Source organism: Elaeis guineensis, chromosome 11 (assembly GCF_000442705.2).
Source record: "Elaeis guineensis isolate ETL-2024a chromosome 11, EG11, whole genome shotgun sequence".
Taxonomy (NCBI): Eukaryota; Viridiplantae; Streptophyta; class Magnoliopsida; order Arecales; family Arecaceae; genus Elaeis; species Elaeis guineensis.
The window spans coordinates 81,666,412-81,692,840 of record NC_026003.2 but is presented as its reverse complement, the minus strand read 5'-3'; the positions used below and the strand labels follow the sequence as shown (position 1 = coordinate 81,692,840).

At 38.5% G+C, this 26,429-nt stretch overlaps 1 protein-coding gene across 1 annotated transcript; it reads left to right on the top strand.

Moving 5' to 3' along the window:
* The first annotated feature begins 6,809 nt into the window (after positions 1–6,809).
* On the top strand, positions 6,810–25,419 carry LOC105036198 (transcription factor EGL1). Its single transcript, XM_073245479.1, is given in 9 exon segments — positions 6,810–7,757; positions 8,774–9,028; positions 10,798–10,894; positions 11,038–11,052; positions 22,856–22,912; positions 23,000–23,237; positions 23,240–23,976; positions 24,610–25,050; positions 25,144–25,419. Coding segments are annotated over 9 exon segments (2,040 nt in total). The 5' UTR covers positions 6,810–7,629; the 3' UTR covers positions 25,216–25,419.
* Positions 25,420–26,429: the final 1,010 nt, after the last annotated feature.

The window sequence follows — 26,429 nt, the reverse complement described above, 5'->3', positions numbered from 1 at the left end:
AAAGCTCTTTGCTCAATTAAATTGAGTTAATTAGCAATTAATTACTAATTAATTCTTCATTAATAGTAGAGTCTCAGTCCAGTGGGACTCTCCTCTAGAGTCCCAATCCTAGTGGGACTCCTCACCAAACTCTTCAGCTATCAGATCTAACGAATCTTCTAATGTATGTGACCTTATAGGTTCGAACCTAAACTGATACTATAAGAATAATTTTTTATACCAATCGATGTAACCATCTAGTAATGGGACCCGATGTTCGGATAGGTCAAAAAATTACAAAGCAACATTCTAGAACCTATTGGCGTAGGTTACCGTATAATTCATCCTTTTAATTTTAATGCTCAAGGTAACCTAGGATTTCACTATCAACCCTAATTTAGTCGATCACATTGTATTTAACCTTTCAAATCCATTACATGGATTATCCTAGTCAAGATTTTATTAAATTGAAATACACTAATACATTCTCCTACTAATTCAGAGGAGTCAATTCTATCTTGATTTACACACCGACTTGATAAGTACTTAACTGTATCCAATAATTTTTCATCACTGAATTAGAAACTCAGATGGTCCGGTACTAAAGTACAGTGAGTTACTTACAAGTCACTGTGGTGATCTTAGATCTAAAGGATACTTATATTCATACCCTTCATGAGCTACTCTTGACAGTAGAGTACTCCGTAAATGATCACGTTCGATGTGAATGTACTCCTACATTCTATCTGTATGCCATATCAGTGTCTTTACACTCCTGATTAAGAGGATAACCAATCTATATGACATACAATGACCTATACTCGATATTGCTATCGTCCTATTAACAGCATATCATTTGGTCGCGAACATATTTTAAGAACTAAATGATAAATCTATTGGGTGGATGTCTGACCAGGACACCACCTCCCAAGATCTTTTCAGTACCACACGATGCAGCAGGAAGAAAGAAGAAAAAAAAAAAAAAAAAATCAAAATATGTGATCAGCCACAAAAGGGCTCGCCTCCACGGGGCATGCAAACTTCACTATGAAAAAAAATTTTACAAGAGGAGACCTCACCCTCAACCCTTGTACACCCAATTTCTCTCACTAAAGTTTTCCTCACAAAAGCTCTCTCTCTCTTGAAGACCCCCCTGAACCCTGAAGTGCCTGACGATCGCTGTCCAGAGTCTCCTGCTCCTTCTCTTCAGCGCTTCCACCTCTCTCTTCTCTTGGGTTTCATACAGGCTTCGTACGGCATGAAAAAAACTGATCCACACCCTTTACTGTTCGTCCACAGGCCTTTTAAAGGGTTAAAACAGGGTTTAAACCTAATTAGATTAGGTTTAAGAGTCCTAAACAAGCCAAATCAACCTCCTGAACCGTGGATCGTCACCGGAAACTCCCTGGGCCGTCCGATCGCAACCTATCCACAGAATAGTATCGTGGACCGCGTGAAACAGTGGGAAATGCCCACGCGATCCACAGCCCAACGTGGACCGCCCAGTCCACGATGGACCGATGCAAAGGGCAGTAGGGCCGGCCCGCTCCCGCGCACCCGGCTGGGCCGCGCGCCGCCTGGGCCGCGTGCCAGGCTGGGCCGTGCGCTCGCCTGGGCCGCGGCCCGCCTGGGCCGGTGCCAACCTGGGCCGCCCGCCCGTGGGTCACGCGTCCCGAGCACTGCCGCATGCGGCCGTGTTGCTGCCGTCCGCCATCGGTCGCCGGTGGTCCAACGCCGCCTCGAATCTCATGCCAACTTCAAAAGCTCGTATCTCCTCCATCCGAGCTCCGTTTCGGGTGATCTTATCTCGTTGGACTCCATTTTTTGCCGCAAACTTACTGTGGGATCAATGTGGCTAAATCTCGAATGTCAAATCCTAACAATCTCCACTCGACTCGATATTCGGCCTCCTCCAAACTCCGAGAGCTTTGGATCTCCTCGCCCCATACCCTGGGCAATCGTCTGCTGATCATGGATGGCAAACATGGGAGTCGAGCCAGGCTGCTCGATCCCATCTCCATCGTATGCTGTGCTCCTCCTACCTGAGACCTGCTCGGGGCATCATCCTACGGCAATAGGAATCTCACCTTGCGACGTCGCCTCTCATCCTCCGAGTCTCCTATCTCGTGCCCGATCGCCTCCTGGAGCTCCACCTCACTCTGGGCTCCGCCTGGCTCCCGAAGCTCCACCTCATACTGGGCTCCCTGCAGTAATAATGTCCTCTGCTCCCCTTCTTTCTCTCCAGCACAATCCTATCGCCACGTAACACCCTCAGATTCCTCCACCAGCTACTGTCCTGTAGCCTCTCGAATCCAGTCTGCTAAGTGAGATAAGATTTATTGAAATTGGGTATGTATCGGACCTCCCCCAATCTCCTCACTGCACCTCATGTGTCCTCCAACTGACCGTCCCAATGCCTCTGATCGCACAGCTCGATCCATCCGCAGATATACAGTGCCCTCACTGTTCTCTAGGGATCAAATTGCTCCTCTCTGCAACATACATGATAAGGGCATGTAGAATCTAATATCCACTGCTGAAGAAGTAGATACCTCGTCAGATATTCCAGGACATCTTCATCTAAATCGCTGCCGGCGTCGCTACAACAGCCACCGTTGATTTTTAAGTTGAGAGCAATCTCTGACTAGATGCCCCAACTCCTCACACTGGTAATACCTGATTTTGCTCAAGTCCCTCCTGGACTTAGACCGCCCTCGTTGCGATCTCCTGTCGCTCCGTCTACCGCCTCCTTCTCTTCCAGAAGCCACCAAAGCTGAGCTACCGCCACCTGAGCTCGAAGCTGGGTTCTCCTCCTGAGAACCTCGTTCTGGAGTATCACCGTGGTGACCTCGTCCATCTTATAGTGCTCTTCCCCACTAGAAGAGCAGTCACCGAGGACTCGTACGAAGGGGGAAGCGACGCCAGCAAAACCAGCACCCTGGTCTTCTCCTCAACATTCTTGCCAATGCTAAGGAGGTCGGTGAGGATCTTCTGGAAGTGGCTCAAATACTCCTGCACGCTCTGTCCCTCAGTCATCCGTAGTTGGTAAAACTGCCTCCAAGGAAAAGTGTGTTGGTGAGAGACTTCGCCATGTACAACTCCTCGAGCTTCGACCACAGCACCGTGGGGAAGTCTCGCTCAGCACATGAATCACCACTCATCCATCAGGTACATGCGGATGGTACTCACCACTTACATTTGTAGCCGTTTCCAATCCCGCACCTCTATGGTGGTCGGCTTCTATCGTACAAGAGAGCATCGATCAACCCCTGTTGGATGAGCACGTCCTTCACCCTTGCCTGCCACAAGGAGAAATTCTCTTACCATCGAACTTGTTGATCTCCATCTTGATTGTTCCTATCTTCTCCATCTTCAATCTTGCTCACCACCGCGCAATCTGCATCCTTGTACCGCCTTGCTCTAATACCACTTGTTGGGTGGATGTCTGGCCAGGACACCATCTCCCAAGATCTTTTCAGTACCACGTGATGCAGCAGGAAGAAAGAAGAAACAAAATAAAAGAAAAACAATCAAAATACGTGGATCAGCCACAAAAGGGCTCGCCTCCACGGGCATGCAAATTTCACTATGAAAAAAAATTTTACAAGAGGAGACCTCACCCTCAACCCTTGTACACCCAATTCTCTCTCACTAAAGTTTCCCTCACAAAAGCTCTCTCTCTCTTGAAGACCCCCCTGAACCCCTGAAGTGCCTGGCGACCGTGTCCAGAAGTCTCCTGCTCCTTCTCTCTCAGCGGTTCCGCCTCTTTCTTCTTTGGGTTCCGTATGGGCTTCGTACGATGCGAAAAAATGATCCACACCCTTTATGTTTGTCCACAGGCCTTTTAAAGGGTTAAAACAGGGTTTAAACCTAATTAGATTAGGTTTAAGAGTCCTAAACAAGCCAAATCAACCTCCTGAACCATCGGATCGTCACCGGAAACTCCCTGGGCCGTCCGATCGCGATCGGTCCATGGAATAGTGCCGTGGACCGCGTGAAACACTGGAAACGCCCATGCGGTCCACAGGCCCAACCGTGGACTGGTGCCGGCCACGGGCGGCCATCCAAAGGGCCTGCGGCCGGCCCGCTCCGCGCGGCGCGCCTGGCGGTGCTCGCTGGGCCGCTGCCGCTGGGCCACGCGCTAGCCTGGGCCGCCGCCGCGTGGGTCGTGCGTCCCACGCGTCGCCGCCTGTGCGGCGCCGCTGCCGCCCGCCGCCAGTCCCGGCGGTCCTCCGCCACCTCGAATCTCGTGCCAACTTCAAAAGCTCGTATCTCCTCCATCCGAGCTCCGTTTCGGGTGATCTTGATCTCGTTGGACTTCGTTTTTTTCGCGAACCTTGCTGTGGATCAATGTGGGCTGAATCTCGAGATGTCAAATCCTAACAAAATCTTCTTTATCGATTAAATATAGTCTCAAAAATTTCATCATAATACAGGAGTTCAAATTAGATCGATAAATTATGATGAAAAAGTCAAATAACTTTTATTAATAAAAGTTCATATACAATTACAATTGCAAGCACAATCGTCAATAGGCTGATGATTGATTTTGAAATACATTTTTTAACAAAGTAAGTTCAATTGAACCTCTCTCAGAGAATTCATTGCTGCTTTTTTGTTCTCTGTTTTTCTGACTTGAGCTTCAGAGGGTCCTTGCCAAAGCAACAACCTTCGGTTTGGGACTTGTTTTACAGGTGATTCCAGCACTAGCATCTCTACTCGAGGCTTTCGGGTGTTTGTCTTCTAACTCCGACCGATTTAAGCAGCAATAAAATATATTGTGTATAGCCAAGAATTCCTCCATATACAAGTTTTCTCTTCTCTAAATATGTTTGGATGCAAATAATTAAACCTGTTTCATCTTTGATTAATAATTCACATTCATAATTTAATTTAATGTAGATACATCCAATGGGTAGTTATTGTTAAATTTATCTAAAATTATGTTAAAATTGTATTTATCTCTCAATGCACTATAATAATTTAGGATGTCATTAAAAAAACTAGCTAAAAAGTATCTTTAAGTTTCTTAGATTTGTATAAATATTTAAGATATACTCAGTATATAGCCGATATGGATTAAATATATACCTGCATTGGTCCTCTTATACTTCTCTTTCTTTATTAAAGTTTTAGTATCCTCACTAAACTAAAAATCCAAATTAATTCAAATCTAATTGCAAGTACCATAAATTCAATCGCAAATATCAGAAGCTCATAGTTAGTCCAAATGGGTCCATGCTGCCATGTCCATAATTTACATAAGTCATGAACTGGATTTGTTGGGATACCATTTGCAAAAAGATAGGGTTTCATCCAAAAAAGCTAGAAAAAAATATTATATAGATTTGTTGATCTTATATAATACTCAAGATCTATCTCGTGCATAATTAGTATAGGACTAAATACCTGATTGCATAGGATCCTCACATGCATCTAGTCAAATCATGCTTTCTTTTAATACAAGTGCACCAACAATTTATAGATAACAAAAAAAATATAAAAAAAAACAAGTGTTATCATACAATCAAAAAAAATATAATAACTACAGAATATATAATTTTATTCATCCAAATTTTTGATTAGATGCAATCAAAATGCCTTTTTCTGGTAGAAACTTATAAATTTTTAGTTATATAATCAAAAGGCTTTTTGAACACTACATGTCTCTTGGTTCAAAGGTCTTACAATTTTGTCTTACCCACTCGAGACCAATGTACCACCAAGAAGAGAATCTTAGCCAAAATTCTGGTTACATACATATATAGCTAGCCTTTATGCAACTACTATCGTAACAATGGAGATAAAATTTTTATAATCAGATTGATTATGGAAAGAATTATGATCAGACATATTTCGAAAACATCCATCAAAAATAATAGCCGTGCGCATGTTAAAATACTAAGAAAAAAAGAATGGATAAATTCTAAAGATATTTGAACAGTTTAGATAAATATCATATAATCGTCTATTTTTTTTATGGATATCCAAATATATGCACGTGACAGACGATGACGATCCGATCATAATTTTTTCATAATCGATTCGACTATAAAAATTTATTTCTAACATTGATGTGGTGGATAAGCTCCTTTATAAAAATTAATTTAGCGGACAAGGGTTGCATCCTAGCTGATATAAATATCGTGTCGTATGATACATCTTGATGCACATTAACCATTACATATGTCTCAGTAATTATATATTAAATTAACACTTAAAAAAATCGATAATTTTATTTATTCAAGCTATATTGCTTTTGCTTCAATAAACCATTGTTGGCTGGATAGAGATTCCAAATCACTGGTCTAGCCTTTCTTTCTTTTTTTTTTTTTTCTCCTTCTTCTTCTTTTTTTTTTTTTTTTTTTTTTTTTTTTTTTTTTTTTTTTTTTTTTTTTTTTTTTTTTTTTTTAACGAAAAGCAAAAGAAATTGGCTCCGTCAATAGTAAATTTTTACTTTCTAAACTGAAAAGGTACTCCAAGAAATACCTCAATCATATGGCTTTCCGTGATCAGCTTTAAAAAATATTAGAGTACCAGATGAAAGCCTGTCCACTTTGACAACTGACAAGTTTTGGAATCTTGAACGCTGCCCCACTAGATACTTAGGGAGGTGGGGTGGAAATGCATTGTTTGGCTATCCTCACCCTTGCCTTCCTTTACCGTCTCTTGGCCTTTTCCCCATTGCCAGGTATGAGGGAAAGGGAAGAGGTAGAAGGACAAGCATTGCTGTCGTAGTCTTGCTTTGGGACCCAATATCATATAGCCATCAATGCCTGCCGCTGAAGGTTGTTAATTTGAGCTCCATTGCTTCTTTTGGAAAGGTTGGTAACTAAGAGTGTTATTTCCAAACGTGGAAGAAGAAGGAGAGAGAGAGAGAGAGAGGATACTAAGGCAACTCTTCGAATAGTATGACTTGAATTTCTTGTCCATGTGCTCCAACCACTACTGAATTGTTCATTTCTTCTTCCTATGCCCTTGCTTTGTAATGAAAGCGATGCTGTGAGCTTTTGTTTCCCTTTTGATTCAGAGAGAGAGAGAGAGAGAGAGAGAGAGAGCATTTGATTGAAGTCTTCAAGTTTTAGAAGCAAAAGTGCCCAGTCCAACTTTGGGTCTTGAACTGCTCTTGAGCACCAGCAAATTTATCCTTCTCCTGCTAGTTGTAGTGCTCCAAGCTCCTTCCCAAGTTCAGGAACCTGTTTGTCTATAATTTCTTTTTCTTTAATCCTTGTGCTAGACTATTCTATGTTGTCACTCTACTTTATTTGTCTTCTAGTTTTGTAGTCAAATCTTTGAGCCAGACTATGTTATGAGGAAGAGAAGGGTGTCATCTCAACATTCCTAGAAGAAAAAGCGGCAAGCAAATTCTCCATTTTCGGAGGACAGAGACTCTGTTTTGTCTGAAAAAGAAGCAACCAGCATTCTCTATGCTTGCTATTTTTCTCAGCAATGGGACCTGTCCGTTAAGATAGCTGCCCAGCTTCTGCCCTCTCCACTGGATTTTGTAGTCCGAGATTTGTTTGTGCTTCCGTGAAATTCTTAGGGCCTCTTATTGGGAAATTTTACAATGCTTTTACTGGTGCAATAAGGTGGGAGGTGGGTGGGATTTCTTGTGAGTTCTGAGTAGAGATCAAGGTTATCTGTCAAGCAATGGAGGCAGCCGCTGGTAACCCGGAAGAGTTGCCTAAGAAGCACCTGAGGAAGCAGCTTGCTGCTGCTGTTAGGAACATACAGTGGAGCTATGCAATCTTTTGGTCTATCTCAACAAGACACCAAGGGTATGGAAGGCCTCCAAAATTCAATTTTTCATTCTTTTTTCTTTTTTTTGCTTTCTCTCTTTTTGTGGGTAAATATTCTGTTTTTCTAGTTATCAAACTAATCCCTTTCTTTTGCTGTCTGGTTGTGTTTTCTGTCTGTGTTTGCTATCCAAATTAAGATACCTTAAGATGAAATTAGCCAATCCAGTCACATCTCTACTAATGAATTTTCTTCCTCGTATAATTATACAAATATTAGCTTGTCATCTAAGGAACCAAAGGACTTCGAAAATATATAAGGCATACAAGTTCTCTTTCTTGTTATTTTTGACATTTTAACTTTGCATGAATCCAGGTGGATTTCCAGTCTGTTAAAAATTTTCTATGGAACTATGCAAAAGCAGAAATTGATATCTAGTAAATTCTCTAGCTGTTTACTTCCAAACGAACTGTCTTATCTCCATAGAAACGCTCACCACTTGAGATAGGCCCAATTCGTCAGATGACACTAGATGAGCATCAAATGTAATTTTTACAATATAGTCCTGTTGACATGCAAGGAATAAGGAAGTGTTTGCTGTATTTCTCCTTGTAGGGTACTGTGTTTTTGATAATTAGCATTAGATATGTATAGCAAAATTCTCTACCTGTTTACTTTCAAATACACTGCCTTATCTCTATGGAAATGCTCACCACTTAAGGTGGACCCAATTCATCAGATGATCTATGAGCATCAAAGGTAATTTTATCATATAATCCTGCTGATATGCAATGCTTAAGGACGTGTATGCTATATTTCTCTTTGTAGAATACTGCTTTTGATAATTACCATTAGCATGATAGAATCTCTTTCTTGTGGTTTTGTTTCATATAGAGATGTCTTTGTATCTTGATCATGTATTTTATTTATGTTTTAGGCTTATTCTCTGTGTCATGAAGGTGCAATTTTCATAGGACTATCATTCGTTTGTTTTTACATGGATTTGAGTTGTCTTTCATTTTTGGTATCTCCTTTCCTTTATCTTGTTGGTTTCCAGTCTCTTAGCATGGAGTGATGGGTACTATAATGGTGATATAAAGACAAGAAAGACTACTCAACCAATGGAGTTTAAAGCTGATCAAATTGCTCTACAGAGAAGTGAGCAATTGAGAGAGCTATACGAGTCTCTTTTAGCAGGTGACAACGAACAGCAGAGCACAAGACCTTCTGCATCACTATCACCTGAAGATCTGACAGGCACGGAGTGGTATTACTTGGTTTGCATGTCTTTCACCTTCAGTCCAGGCCAAGGGTACCTTATCTCTGAAAGCCTTAAGCTACATTTTCTACAACATCATGCTTTAAGCTGTTTTTCTATTTTCTTACTGATTTTAATCCAGTTATTGGATTTTTTCAGTTTGTTATAGGAAATATTGACTCATGCATAATATTTGCAATTATAACTGAATTTGGCTTATAATTCATCTTCATTGACAGCATCAATACTTCGGGCTGTGTATTTATTATATATTCGCTTGAAACATATATTGCTTGTCAAAATTTTAAAATAAAATCATAGAAGATCCATTATTTAGCCCAAATCTATTCTAACTTCTTATAGTTGACCAAACTATTTTGCGTGATGATGCAAAAGCTAATATTAAAGGTAAAGTAAGCACATCACTGTAAGCAATGCTTGATACTCATTTTAAAAAAATGTCATATTTAATATATTATGCAAAGCATGCTTGTTGATCTTTGGGACAGAACTGATAGCAACTGTAGATAGTGTATGTTTATCTCATTCTCAACCAGTGTGAAACCATCTAGTTTAAATTTCTCTTATTCAAAGTCCTTGATGGAGATGCTATTATTTCTCATATTATATGACCTCATATAGGTTGCTTTTCTTAGTGTTCTCATCTTGCCTATACGATCCTAACTTCCTAAGGACTGGAGCCCCAATCCAGGTTATGCTTTAAAGCTTCAAACTTAACTGCTACCAACTAATTGAAAATGGTGCAATTGCTTTACCCTGCTCAGGATACCATAATATAAGAGATCCAATCCTTCAGTGATCACAACAATAGTTGAATGCTGTCATGAATAAGAAATACTAGTGGAACATGTCTTATTCAAGCATGAACAGAGAGAACCAAATAGTGTAGCTGATCAGCAAATTTATAAGAACATAAACTGAAACAGCTCAAATTCTAAGCCCTTTCTATAGAGTAATTTTTGTAAGTTGCCATGTCGTTGAAAGGTGGGCAATAAAAGCAGAAAAGAAGGAAAGTTCTGGAAAGCTACTCATTTTCTATTTCTCAGTGCAACATACATGATCGACAATCTTTTGTAGATCCATAGTGATTTAAAAACTCCTTTGGACCTACAATTGATTGTTTTTTATGTTACTTTGGAATTGAGCAGGCACACAATGGAGAGCAAATGTAGAATCAAGTGCCAAATGTGTAGTGGAGCACATAGATCATTTATTATCTACAGTTATAGCAGACTATGAATTAAAATTTAGTCAACATCTTTAAAACTTCAACCAAAAATCAAATCACCTTATTTTTCTATTTCAAGCTTCCAAATGCAAAGTTCATTAACCTATGAAACATTTGATTTTTCTTTTCAACATCTTTCATGTCATTTGTCATGTTAGTGATATTGATTCAAAACTTTTTTGAGGTTAATGAAGTTTCAAAATTAAATTAGTGATATTGATTCTTTATTTGATTTTTTTTTTTTTTGAGGTTAGTGATATTAGTGATGTTAATTCAAAATTAAATTTCTGATCATGCACTATGCATTTTGCATCAATAGAATTTGGTATCAGATCCTACTTGTGAGATCCTTGCTCTCTCTTATAATTTGACACACGAGTTGATGCCTACTGTTGTTGCTAATTTTTTCCTCACAGATGTTCTATGTGTGAAACTTTCTTTAACATTATATTTGACATCACTCCATTGAGTTCTTTGAGCCCATTTTAACTTGCTTTGTTGCCATGCTTCCCTGCTGATCTGAGCAAAATGTTCTTTTCAAATTAGTATTTATTCTGTTTCATTTGCTAACCAGGTTGCCAGGTAAAGCCTTAGCAAGCAATCAGCAGATCTGGTTAAGCAATGCTCAGTTTGCAGATAGTAAACTTTTCTCACGCTCTCTTTTAGCGAAGGTTGGATGGATTGACCATGTTTCTTCTACAGATGTCTTTGTGCTATTATTATGTCAATACAATGTATGAACTAATTCTTTTACTCTCTCTTCCAACTTGTGAATTTCTCTTCATTGGATGGATTGCATCACACATCATCTCAGAGTGCATCTATCCAGGTACAATTTTATCTGTTATTCCAGAAGCCATGATATGTCCATAATATTTGAGCATAAATCATGTTAACATTTTTAGTAGTAATTCTACTTTGAAATAGCAAGCCATGATACCTTACTATCCCTATAAATATTTTTTTTTATGAATTTTCTTCTCTTTTTCTTTTGGGAAGGACAGTAGAACACACCTAAATATTATTAAATTCAGAAATCTACTAGTTTACCCTCACAAGGGAGGGGAATTTAGCAGGAACAGCAAGAAGTTCAAGGGAACATAGCTATATGCAATCATTGAGGTCGATACCAGTCAAAGCAACATCAAACCAGTCAGACAGGAGAAGATAGACTAAAAACATACTTCGGTCATGTTGGCTGATTTGTTCTGTAATATTCATCAATTTCTTTCTAGCTATATCCAAAACCTTCCTGTTGGAGCTCAAAATACATTGTTCTTGATGGATATATCACAGTTAGTCTCCATTTTGTTAATTACCTATATAAAGAATGGCACTTACATTGGACAAGTCAACCTGGTATGATCATGACACTGGAATTTGCTGAAGTCATTGAATATACCTTCAGTTGGAATGTTTTGGAGAGGTATAGAAGAGAATGCCCATTTGGTCAAAATTCCTTTGCAAGAACATTTGACTTGAAGGAAATTAGTGAGGAAAGGGTTCATATTCTGAACTTTCCATGTCGGAGTGCAATTGTCTTGATCATTTTGGGAATTTAACACTTCCATTTTAAATGGAACCTATCTCCCTCTTGCTCACTTTCTTGCAGTTGTTTGGGACTGAGTATGTCTATTTAAGGAATCATGTTTATTCTATTGAACAAAAATTTTGTAGGCTGGGATCTGATAATTTGTGCTTCAGGTGTTAGTGCACTTGATTGTTTTACTCTGTTGTAGTCTTATTTTGTTCTGACGTAGTGATCTCACTTGACAAGGGCCTTTTTGTTTTGCATTTGATAAAATAAGATCCAATTCAAGGTTTGTTGAACTGGTATAAGGGGTTTTACTAGCCGGTGACCAATTTGGTACAGTCTTAGTATGTGCCATGCCGAGCCAAGGTGTATCAGAACCAGGGGAAGGAGAGGGATGGAGAGAGAGAGAGAGGGGGGGGGGCATACTAGTGGTCATTGTCTTGAAATGGAACCCCAACCCTAGCCAGCATTGTCGTCATCCTAGGGAGAGATCTTGGAGAGACTTGAGATTGAGAGACCGAAAGAGAGGGGGAGAGTGGGAGAGGGAGAAGGAGAGGGAGGGAGAGGGGGAGAAGGAGAGGGGGAGAGATGTACTAGTTGTTGTTATTGTGCAATATAATCCTAACCCTAGCTAGTCGTTATTATGGAGTCGATGTTATCATGTCATTACATTGTCATCATTTTGGAGAGGAAGGTCAGGAGGAGAATCAAGAGAGAGGAGAGGAGAATCGTGATTGAGAGAATGGGAGAGAGAGAAAGAGAGAGAAGAATTGAGAGGGAGAGGATAGGGAGGGGAGTATGATTTATAGAAAAAGGTTTCAGTTGAACCGGATTGATCGGCTGAACCACCCTGGTAACCAATTAGTCCAGTTTGGTACATTAGGAACCACCTAGTTCAAGATGTTTGTCGATCCTTGATCCAATGTGGTTTTACCTTAGTTATTTTTGTTGGAATTCGGGATTTGGTGCATGCATATGTGTTTCAAAACTTTTATTTTCTAAATACCGCAATGGAGAATAAGATTAAAATACTTTTAATCTGAATTTTGCATGCATAAAAACATAAAACCACATGGATTTATTTCATATGCTGAAATTGATATATGCTGAAATTTAGATTGTGGTCAAATCACATACTTGTTTCGCAATCCCTTTCTTCAAATCTGGATCTAGAAAAGATGAGGCTCTCTATTAGCCGTACAAGTGTCCGGCCTCTACGAGTATCCACTCGGGATCAGCCTGGAACAATCCTCTTTAATCTGAATTTTGGTTCACCAAAATTCAGCCTGCTGAATCTGAATGAAGCCTGGATCGCGATGAACACTTGATCTTTCTTCTTGATCTTCTTCTCCTCTTCTTTGGAGTTTCTCCTTATTATGTGCTGCTACCAGATGTTAGAAACTAGCAAAGAAGAGGCACCCAAACTCCTTTGGGCATAGAACTCCTTGGGACGTGCGTCCCAAGGAAAGGGTGTATAGAACACCCAAGAGAGAAAGGGAGAGAAGAGAGGGCATGGGAGAGCCTTTGGGTGTGAGGAGCTGCTGATTTTTATTCTCTAGGGACCTTAGGAAAGGTCCTTTTAAATAGGTATAAGGATTGAATCCTATTCAATCTCATAATACAAGTCTTACTTACATTAGAATTTCTATTAACTTAAGTTATCCAACTTACATTAGGAAGCCCATTAGGTGCCAATAATTGGAGCCCTTGCACCTATAATTAGACATCTCAAAACACACCCAAGAGATGCCCTATATGAAAACAAAAGGCCTTCTAATCAATGGACACACCCAAATTGATCAAATCAAGGTGGCGCCTTATAATAACTATCAAGGAGATTCATAAGGGACTTGCACCCTTAATTTATGTGATGCATAATCTTAGACTCCCAATAATTAGAGTTTTATGACTCTTATTCATGTAGGTTATTAGTAGGTAATTAAGTTAGAATTATCTTATCAAATAAGTAATCTCAACGGAAAGAGAAATTTGGTCCAATCATGTGCTAGCAAGGTTACCATGAACCCAATGGATTTCTCTAAACCCAATGGACACTTCATAAGCTCAATTACTTATTCCAGGCCTAATCTCTTTGTTGTGTGACCTCATAGGTTCAATTCTATCTGGTAGTGAGACATACAATGATCTCTATCATTGTATCATTGAAACTCTTTTTAATGGATCGGAATAATTTCACTCTAACTCAACAAGGATTGTCGATATAGAACAACTCTAGTGAGCTCTCACAATCTACTAGTGATACTTAGCAGTATGTATGGCAATCCAGTAGAACTGAAATGAACCTCTAGGTATAGTTAACGTATGATTCAGTTCCTCTATTGTGAGTTCCGACTAGATGGCAGGTAATGGATAAATCATCAAACCTCAACATCGGTCATATAATAGATTCAATCAGTTTAAGTCCATATGTGATTCTATGAAAATTTTTTTCCATCAATCACACTGCTATGGTCATAGACTTAAGGACTCAGTCTCTTAAATCCCACAGGACTACTCCCTTCTGCTAGGATCGATAGATCCCATCTTGATGCACACCCCACTCCTACAGTGGACTAATTGTTTGCCAACATCCACTACAAGGGCTCCTTGAGACCCATGTTGATGTGTCAGTCAAATTCCAGCAGCTTCACTGCGAGCAGTAGTGTCATCTCAGGTCAAAGGACCAGTCATACAACTACAGCATCGAGAAAGTCACTAACGAGTGAGTAGACATCCATGTGACTTCTCGTGTTGGTCACGCTCAGTGTTAGTTGTTCTCTAACAACCACCTGCACTCTCACTTTAATGTCTCTACACTGCAGACTCGAGATCCATCTGTCCAAAAGAAGCGATCCGTGCATTGATCTATCCGGATCAATCACCATCCCCATGATGATCCTATGACCAGAAGCAATTTAGGAATCAACCATCAATGACATATGCTTCAAATTTTCAACTCTTTGAGAATATGTGTCATCATCTTGTTAATCTCTTGGATGATTCTTAGAGATATGAAATGTGTCAGTCAAGATTGACTTCTAGGGCATACATCCAATAATCTCCCATTTGCGCTAAAGCCAATCTATCATGTACCAAGTCCTATCTTCACAAGACAGGCTATAGTCTTAGGCTAGCCAAGTGATTTATCAGTGGGTCATCCACATCACATGTGGAGTTTGCTCTCTGCACCTCTATATATTTCTACTCGAGGTAGTCGCGTGTTCTGCTGTTCTATGTGTTTGGATATCTGGTGAGACCTAGGCTCCTTAGTAAGGGCTATGGTGCCATTGTCTTTGCAGTATAGTGTCACGGCATCTGATGGTATGACAACTAATTCTGCAACTAATATTACAATCAAAATTTTATACATCTACGTGTACTCAGCTTCCATTGATCGATTATTTGGAATCCTTTCAAGATATCGACATAGGAATACATCTATGATGTAGACATTTTACCATCAACATCAGATATAAAGTCTGAATTGGTGTATCCTCCCACTCCTAGTTTTGATCTTTCTCCGAACATGTCCTCAGTTCTTCTTAAGAGCTTAAGGATGTTTTTACAGCAATCTAGCGCTCACAGCCTGGATACAATTGATATCTACTTGTGACAATCACAGTATAATCAGTTCAAGTACGTTATGGCATACGACTATGTCCGAGAGGGTAACAGCTCCCTCTTCGAGATTTCTATGCTGAATGCTTTCAGCATCCGGTCTCTGTACTTTATCTGTGAAAATACAAGCATCCAATTGCATCTATCTCTATAGATCTTTAGGATGTTCACTTTATGTCTTTCATGGAGAAATCTATATTCAAGCATATTTTAACCGATGTCAGTATTAGACACTCCTACTGACCCTTTTGAAATTCATAATTCCTCATATCTGATCAAATAATTTGATCATATCATTGAAATGAATGTTCCAACTCTAAGGATATTGTGGTTTTTGTGATCACCTATCACAAGAAATGAAATCTATAGGCTATTCCATATAGAAATCTTCAAAAGATCTCTACTCAGGAAAGCTATTTCACATCCTTTCATAGAGTTGATGTCTCATATCACCTCGTTGTAGGTTCTGGGATCATCTCTATGTTCCCTATCTCCCATGAGAAACGATTTTTCCTGCATCCTCTGTTAAGCATACTCAAGTACCTTTCGAAAGGATTGGAGATCCTACTATATGTACGAAGTGGAGGAGGAATACACGTCTACTGGCTCATGATTAATATGTTCTTAAGGTCCCAAGGCTCCTTGCTCTTCAGAGACACTCTCTTAGAGCTTAACTTTCCTCCCACTACTTCATCTTGGTTAAACAGTTTTTCAAGAAAATAGCATTGAGTCATAATCACATTGTAATCCCATCAGAAAGTAATATCTCAAAATCTTTTAGGATGAGCTTTATAGACCTATCTTTAACATATCCACCTACTGTGCTAAACACAGGCTGGACATCCCTGAATCTCAGAATAACCAAGATTCAGTTCTCATCATGTTATATCTCATATGGTGTGGTAGGAACAGGTTTAGAGAGAACCCAATTCCATAGAAATAAAGCATGTTCCTAAAGAAGTATAAATCAGTGATGTTCATCATGGATCAGATCATATCTCATATAGTCCCTTGACTTTTCTTATCTCGTTGAGCTGAGATTTACTAAGAGGGATCCAATATGAAACAATGCTATTTTATGAGATAACTGAGAATTTTTTTTATTGGTATTGCATCCTCGATCTGATTGAAGTATCTTTAGAAATTTTCGATTTGTTTCTCTACTTATATCTGAATTCTTTGAACCTTTCAAAAATTTCAGATTTGTATCTCATATGCAAAGTAGAGACAACTCCTTGATTAGCACATCACATGAGCTACACATATCAAATGTGTACAAGGATAAGTATCTCAGTGGTCTTTTTCCTCTTGTCCCACAAGAGTAGCTTGGTCATATTTTCTCAAAGAGATGATATACAAACTAGATTTGACTTAACAGTCAATGGGCCTAAAAGCCCATATTTCTTCAGTTTGTTAATCATTTCTTCTCCAATATGACTTAGCCATAGGTTCCACATATACTTTAAATTTTATCTCAATTTTGGATCTCTCAGATCAATGGCATTCACTGATTGCTCAATTAAGTTCACATATGTATCACCATGCAAATGATAGAGACTGTCTTTAAAAACTAAATCCAAACGATGATCGCGAAGGATAGATACCCATAGCCGCAGCAGCAACTATTGCCCTATAGTCAATTCAAGGGTTACTTCCTCATCCCTCTATCTTCCCATCAACTCTACACTAGAGTCCATAGCTTAACTAGGAGAAGAGAAAATCATAAGGACAGTATTGAGCAATTTCGACATACCTACTCTAGGTATGTCTTTATTTTTTTAGGCTCTTCAGGTATTTACCTCTGAACTCTTTCAAGATTCTTTTGTTATCAACACTTTGATCAATTCAGATAAAGTGTCATGATGGTCGTTCATATGGTAGTTTATCATAAATTATCTATATAAACTAATTAGGGATCGCAGGATCAAATCCATAAGCAATTTCTTATGCATGGTCATGTCGAGCCTTTTAAGCTCTTTAATGTCCTCGATTATTATCAAATAAAATTATAGACTGACTGTCCATCATGTATCACATGCGCTGTGCGACTCTGATCACCTCACAACACTTGTGGATGAATCAACATATCGTTGGCAGTGTACATATACTCATGCATAGAACCTATCTTTATTGTTATTGTCCATCCACTCGTCAAGTATAGCTCGTTGACTATGGGTTGGATGGGTTGTTAACATTAGAATAATCTGGTAGAAAATATTACTTAATTTTCTAAAATTAAGAGTAATTTTTAAGTTTGTAAGCCAGTTTATGTACTCGATTTTGGTTAATCAGTTGATATTTAAGATTCAAACTAGAAGATTGGAAGCTGACACAATAAATAGTAGAGAGCAAAGATTCTAATTGGATGTTTGTATTTATTTTATAATTTTACTCTAGGGACTTTTAGATGCAAAAAAAGACTCACTATTTTATCAGAACTCCCACACTCTCCGAGTGGAGAAACAAAAATCCTAACGCGACAATTGGATTTCTAGTGGGTGCTGCGGTCCCACCGATGCCGTGCACCTTATCTAACAGTTATTGGTAACATGAATAAACACCAATGCATGGACAACTATTTGTTCAGATGCTTCTCTAAGCATATTGCAGTCATTTGGTCTCTAAGTCATGTGGGCTTACCTAACAGTTATTGTCCGCACTTCTTAGTTAAACCAGACCCACCATTCACAAACAGGTGCAAAGCCGTCATTGGGTTCCTCACCTAACAGTTATTGGGCCTAACTCCATCTTTATCCCGCGGCAACTCTTTGCTAATAGAGTGGTTGCGTGTTCTTAATGCAACTGAACCACTGTGACCAGCCGAGAACAATCAACGTCAGTAGCACATCTACAACGGTGGAAGACTTTGGACTTAATATTTTGTGGAGAGATTTGGGTTTAGGTCTCATCTAATCAGTCATAAGATTTGGATTTAGGTTTCATCTAATCAGTCATCACATGACTGATGTAATTGATATGGACTAAATCAAACCTTCAAGTAATCATATTTGTGACTCAATCTTTCAAATTGGCCAGATAAGTGAAAATTGGTGGAGTCTCCCGTTACTTTTCTTAGACACCAATAAATTGATCAGGTAAGCGAACGGAACCAATTAAATAACCACCTTTCAATTACTTGTCTTAGACACCAATTGGACAATTGATCAGAATTTGTTAGCTCAGGTGAATCGGGCTTAAATCAACAAGCCAAATTAGGTCCTTAGGTTAATCGATTCTACATATGGGACTTAATCGATTTGATCAACAATTGTATGATCATTAACTTAATGGATCTAACTCAATTCAACATTTGATTTGGTTTAACCAATTACTAAATCGAATTAGACCCATATGACTCACATCAAAAATCTTAGATGTAATTCTATTACACGATTTAATTTTGATTTTTTCATGACCAAAATTCTCATGCATAAACACAAATTTCAGATTCTAAAATCATATTTTAGATCTAAATTATTTGCATGAAAGTAAGTATTAAAACATGAAAATAATTTTTAAGTTCTAACATATAAACATATATCACATATATGCATGTAAAATCAGAGCTAAATAAAATTTCAGATCTAAACATGATATCATATATCTCACATACTAATCATAGATCAGATTAAAGTCAAATATATGATCTAAATATGCACTCATATATCATACATATGAGTTAAAATTTAGATCACAAAAAAATTCAGGTTTCATGCATGCATCTATTTCACATGAACTAGAATTCTTTCTAGATCAATTTTCAGATCTATGCACGCATCAACATATCAACTATATATTCTAGAATTAAATCTAAAATCAAATTCCAGATTTGAAGATCCATCGATACATCTCATGTATCAAGAAAAAAATGATTTTGAAACCTTTTCAAAAATATGTATATTAAAATTCAGCATATGAAAACCCGTGGCTCTGATATCATTATTGGAATTCGGGGTTTGGTGTATGCATATGTGTTTCAAAATTTTTATTTCTAAATACCGCAGCGGAGAATAAGATTAAAACACTTTTAATCTGAATTTTGCATGCATAAAAATATAAAATCACATGGATCTATTTCATATGCTGAAATTGATATATGCTGAAATTTACATTGTGATCAAATCACATACCTGTTTCGCAATCTCTTTCTTCAAATCTGGATCTAGAAGAGATGAGGCTCTCTGTTAGCCGCATAAGTGTTCGACCTTTATGAGTATCCATTCGGGATCAGCCTGGAACAGTCCTTGATCTTCTTCTTCTCCTCTTCTCTAGAGTTTCTCCTTGCTATGTGCTGCTATCAGATGTTAGAAACCAGCAAGGAAGAGGCACCCAAACTCTTTTGGGCATGGAACTCCTTGGGACGCACGTCCCAAAGAAAGGATATATAGAACACCCAAGAGGAGAGAAAGGGAGAGGAAGAGAGGGCGTGGGGAGAGCCTTTGGGTGTGAGGGGCTACTGGTTTTTATATTCTAGGGACCTTAGGAGAGGTCCCTTTAAATAGGCATAAGGATTGAATCCTATTCAATCTCATAATACAAGTCCTACTTGTATTAGGATTCTTATTAACTTAAGTTATCCAACTTACATTAAGAAGCCCATCAGGCGCCAATAATTGGAGCCCTTGCACCCATAATTAGATATCCCAAAACACACCCAAGAGATGCCCTATATGAAAATAAAAGGCCCTCTAATCAATGGACACGTCCAAATTGATCAAATCAAGGTGGCGCCCCATAATAACTATCAAGGAGATTCATAAGGGACTTGCACCCTTAATTTATGTGATCCATAATCTTAGACATCCAATAATTAGAGTCTCATGAATCTTAATTATGTAGGTTATTAGCAGGTAATTAAGTTAGAATTATCTTATCAAATAAGTAATCCCAACGGAAAGAGGAATTGGGTCCAACCATGTACTAGCAAGATTACCATGAATCCAATAGGCTTTTCTAAATCCAATTGACACTAATAAGCTCAATTACTTATTTCAGACCTAATCCCTTAATTGTGTGACTTCATAGGTTCAATTCTATCTGGTAGTGAAACATACAATGATCTGTATCATCGTATCATTGAAACTCTTTTCAATGGGTCGGAATAATTTTACTCTAACTCAACAAGGATTGTCGATCTAGAACAATCCTAGTGAGCTCTCACAATCCACTAGTGGTACCTAGCAGTATGTAGTGGCAACCCAGTAGAATGAAATGAATCTCTAGGTGTAGTTAACGTATGATTCAGTCCCTCTATTGTGAGTCCCGACTAGATGGCAGGTCATGGATAAATCGTCAAACCTTAACATCGGTCATGTGATAGATTTAATCAGCTTAAGTCCATATGTGATTCTATGAAAACTCTTTTCCATCAATCACACTGCTATAGCCAGACTTAAGGACTCAGCCTCTTAAATCCCACAGGACTACTCCCTTCTGTTAGGATCGATAGATCCCATCTTGATGCACACCCCACTCCTACAGTGGATTAATTGTTTGCCAACATCCACTACAAGGGCTCCTAGAGATCCATGTTGATGTGTCAGTCAAACTCCAGCAGCTTCACTGCGAGCAGTAGTGTCATCTCAGGTCAAAGGACCAGTCATACAACTGCAGCATCGAGAAAGTCACTAACGAGTGAGCAGACATCCATGTGCTTCTCGTGTTGCTCACGCTCAGTGCTAGTTGTTCTCTAACAACCACCTGCACTCTCGCTTTAATATCTCTATACTGCAGACTCAATATCCATCTGTCTAAAGGAAGCGATCCGTGCACTGGTCTATCCGGATCAATCACCATCCCCATGATGATCCTATGATCAGGAGTAATTTAGGAATCAACCATCAATGATACATGCTTCAAATTCTCAATTCTTTGAAAATATGTGTCATCATCTTGTTAATTTTTTGGATGATTCATGGACATGTAGACATGAATGGTAATATAACTGGCCAATAAGTATAAAATTATGTCCTAGAGATATGAAATGTGTCAGCCAAGATTGGCTTCTAGGGCATACATCCAACAATTTTTTTTTGAGGGAAAACTTGAGTATGATGTAGAACCCTCTTATTTCATAATACCATGCATAATTGCCTGGAAAGGCAAGCTAGTATATTTTAAGTACAATACAAAAGCTCTCAACTAAAGTACTTGGTAATCTAAATTTATTCTGTCATTTAAAAGACCATAACAACTATAGATTCACCATCTACTACGGCCAAAACCCATCTCCTTCTATAGGATTGCTGGCGAATGATATGCATATTTCTCTCTTTTCAAGCTTCGCATATTTATAGGGAAGCTAATAGTGCAGCTAACTGGATGGCAGCTTATGTGGTCAACCATATTGGTACTATATTATGGGATTCCACAATTGATCTTCCAACTCAATTTTTGAATATTCTGTTTTCAGAGGTGTATTTATAATATATGGTTTAATCTTTCTGTTTTACCAAAAGCAAAAAACCATAACAACTAGAGGTTCTGGGTATGTGGTTCTTGGATGATGCATCTCAAAAAATCTGGACCAAGGTAATTACAGTGCAGGTGGATCTCCCTTCCTTCTCTCAAAAATGAAAAAAATGAATAAGGATAAATTTGAAATTTGAAAGTAAGTGAAACCAATTACATATGCACAATATCTTTTAAGTGATTATGTAACTTGAATAGACAACTGATGTTAGAACAGTAAAGTTGGAGATCACGGAAGGTATTTATTAAAAGGTCTATTGTTGAGAATTTTAGTACAATTTCTAGATTAAGTATAAGAAAATGACTGCCATAAAACAATAGTCTACAAAAATGAAGGCTAAGGCTTACAGAAAGAGGAGCTTTTGTCATTTCTCAGGTTAGGTAATGCTTTCTTCTCCTGGTTATCATTACATTTTACTTAGAAGTCCCTAAATAAGGTACATGAAACTCTAAGCTATTTACACTAAATAATCATATGAGAGTTTCTATACATTCTTAATCTAGAAAATTCCATTGTTTATTGACCAAACTAACAAAAGGAAGTAGCTAATCACAAAAAAGCGATCAAGAAGACATCTCAAAATGGACACCACCAATCCCTTATCTGATTTGGATAGAACCTAAAAGAGTCATTCAATTTGTTTATTATTTTATTTGATTATTATTTTAGGGATGGTAGAGTACATAGTTTTTTTCCCCTCCAAAAATAAAGATAACACATCCCATAATTGGAGCACACATTCACAGTCTATTGAGTCATGAAGAGATTCTTAAGCTATTCATCAATTTTTCTCTGTTTGATTGTGAGTGGCTATGGAAGAGTGTGCATTGCATTAAATTCAACATCAAACATATCTAACATTTATTATTTGTTTTCCTTTTTTTTGGCTAAATTATGAACTTTTTCCTTGGCTGAATTTTACTTGAATCTCAACATCCTCTTTGTATGTCAAGGTGAAATAGTAGCTTAAAAATCTACAGCATTCATGCTTACTACTAATAAATGCAGACTGTGGTGGGCATTCCATATATCGGTGGTGTGCTAGAGCTAGGTACAACTGAGTTGGTAAGTTCGTTATCATTCATATGTATGGATATAAATCAAATCATTTATACTGTGAAAGGTTTTGAATCTTGTTTAAATCATTTTAAGATTTTGGAGGATCCTGCACTCCTACAGCAAATCACGACTTCCTTCTGGGAACTGCCTATCTCTGTTTGCTCTGAGCAATCTATATCCAGTCCTCCACTGGCAGAAAAGGATGAAGATATCTTGTGCCCTAATCTTGATCATGACATTGTTGATACGACTTTGGAGGATCATCACTTAATGGCTGACTGTTTGGTCCCTTTGGAGAGTGGGACAGCAGCTATCCCTTTTGGTATTCATTCTTATGGCCTGACAAAGAGAATGATTTAATCCAGGATAAGGTTGAGGAACCACACACAAATATCTGCAAAGAACTTAAAATAGGTTCTCCTGATGACAGTTCAAATGAGTGTTGTGCCAATCAACAAACTAATGATTCATTTAGAATTGAGGGACTGAATGGCACATCTCAAGTGCAGAATGGGTGGTTGATGGATGATGACATCAGCAATGGTTTACATGGTTCTTTGAACTCAAATGACTGTATATCTCAGTCCTTTGTGAATCCTCGAAGGTTCCTCTCCTGTCCAGCAGGTGAGCGAATAAAGAATCATGTCCTTGATAGCCTACAGGAAGGAGATTACACGAAGCTCATCTCACTGGATCTTGATGGTGAAGAGTCACACTATGTAAAGACACTTGCTGCCATCTTAATGAACTCCAAGCAGCCGACATCAATACCATGCTTTCCTAGTGGTGCACGTGAATCCAGTTTTGTGGTTTGGAGGAGAAGTTTGAACACTCCAAAACCACTCTACACCATTTCACAGAGGTTGTTGAAGCAAATTTTGGTCGATACTGTGTGGATGCATGGTGGCCAGCCACTGAAACCCCAAGAAGAAGATGGGTTCTGCCACAAAGTGTGGAAATCAGAAGGAGATGATGCTAGTGCAAGTCATGTGTTGTCAGAAAGAAGGAGACGAGAAAAGCTAAATGAGAAGTTCCTTGCACTCAGATCACTGGTTCCTTTCATTAGCAAGGTAACAGGATTTGCAGTTTTAGCTGTCAGGGCTATTGCCATCGTCATGGCAGAATGATGTAACATTACATCCTCAAAAAAATTATTTACTTGGAGAATCTGGAAAGGCCTTCTTTAAGTTCTCCATTGGAGATGGCAACTAGAATTGCATAGTTCTATAAAATATAACTTTGATGTTGTGTTAGTATAACAATTGAGTCACCAGATGTGATTTCTTGAATTTAAAATGAAATTCATTTTCTCATCATTTATATAAAGACTAACTAGAATCTTGTTTGAAAAATTGATTTTTGACAATAATCTGAATATTAATATTTGGTAATTGTCAGTGAAGCTTGTCATATTTGTACACCTGAGTTTAGGAAATGTGACACTCTTACACAAAGATATCAAAACTTCAGAAAGATTGTAATGAAGCCATGAGTTCTTTTGTGTTTTATTTCGGGAATATTGGTCTTCTATTTTCCTTCTTTCAACTTTCTTTTTTCTTTATTTGAGTGAAAGTTGGAACTGTTGTTCCTGTGGTTGTTCTTTTTTCTCTCCTACTTCTCTACCTTAATGCTAAACTATTTTTTCTCAAAGAAAGAAATGTTGAATCATTGTAATTCTTCATAGGGCTACCTGTTTCTTTCAGGTTGACAAAGCATCCATCCTTGGTGACACAATACAGTATCTGAAAGAACTTGAGAGAAGGGTAGAGGAATTGGAATCTTGCAGGGAGTTAGGGGAGCCGGAACCTAGAGGAAGAAGGACGCATCCTGATATTGCAGAGAGGACATCTGATAATTATGGCAACAAGAAGATTGCAAATGGCACATGGCCTTGTGCAAACAAGAGGAAGGTTCGCGACATCGATGAAGCAGAGGTCGAACGTCATTGTGTCTTATCAAAGGATGGTCCAGTTGATGTTATTGTTACTGTGATTGAGAAAGAGGTTCTCCTAGAGCTGCAGTGTCCATGGAGGGAATGTTTGCTTCTTGAGATAGTTGATGCGATAAGCAACCTCCATTTAGATCCTCTCTCTGTGCAGTCATCCACTGTTGATAACAATCTTGCAGTGACAATAAAAGCCAAGGTTTGGATCACTTGACAGTATTTCATGATGGATTGTTCTCTCTCTCTCTCTGGGGTTACTAATTTGCATTCTTGCTTTCAAAATTGGCTGCAGTTTAAGGGTTCAGTTGTAGCATCGCCAGGAATGATCAAGTGGACACTTCAGAGAGTTGTAGGTAAAAGTTGAGGATAGTTTATTTTGGTAGGCCATATACTAATCACCAAGGTAAGCTAATCTTGAGCTTGTAGAATACATTTAAATTTATGGTGAGCCGTGAGAACATTCTCTGGCTAACATGTATGGGACTTTGTGCAATCTCTTCCAGCTGTTTTGTCAGTAACTAATCTCTGCTCCTCTATTGATGATTTTAGCTATATTTGCCTGGACACCTGTAACGGTTATCATGTGTTCTCAACATGGTGTTCGGTTTGATCTGATCCTTATCTCACTGCTTGCAGAACTAGCCATAATCATCAGCATGCAGTATAGTTCCAAACTCCTCTGGCTTTGAAAGGGCCAGAATAACTAATCCAGGCCCAACCTATAAGAATTTCAAAGTAATCCATAGTCTAAACTTCCCAGGGCCTTGTCACTGACAAATTTGATTCATGTCTCAGTGTACGTTTGTGATTATGAAATCTGTTATCTGTAAGAATATCTTTATTGCTTGCGAGGCAGTGTACCACTGTAGGCCATTTTCAGACCGACAACTAGGTTCTCACAAAATTGTACCGAGTGAAGGGAACTTTGTGAAACTTATGCCAAAATTGTGACAGCTTTAAATTGGAAGAGCAATTCTTTGTGCACCATGCGCGGTGCAGAAGACCGCAGTAATTGGATCATGCATGGGGCCTGGCCTCCTTTTTTTTTTTTTTTTTTTTCCTTTTTTCCTGTCGTCTCTCAGCCCGGCGCATGATCCAACCTACACCGCATGCGGTGCACAAAGAATTTTGCTAAATTGGAAATATTGTGCTAATGGCATGCATAACCTGTTTATTGCTCATTGGCATATTAGTTCTTATTAACTCTATCAAATTTGTGGACTCATGGGGGGTAATGTTAGTGTTCTGTTTCAAACATTCTGAAGCAAATGTTTAGGTTGTTGCATTGCTCTTGCCTTCTTTGTATTTTTCCACTGAAAGAGAAGTGCTTCAATAATTGTTATTGAGAAAAAGATAAATAAAGCTTGAAAGAGTTCTTTTGAGAGTGCACAAGATGTTAATGTCAGGTCAGTCATTATTTGGCTTGCTTTCCTTCTCTAAGAACCCAGAGATTTATTCACATTAATTATCTATTGATGACTGATTCCCAAGTAACCAATAATACTCCATGTTCATCTGCTTAAATTGAAGTCAATTATTGCTGTTGGAAGTGATTGTCAAACATGATTTTTTCCAACA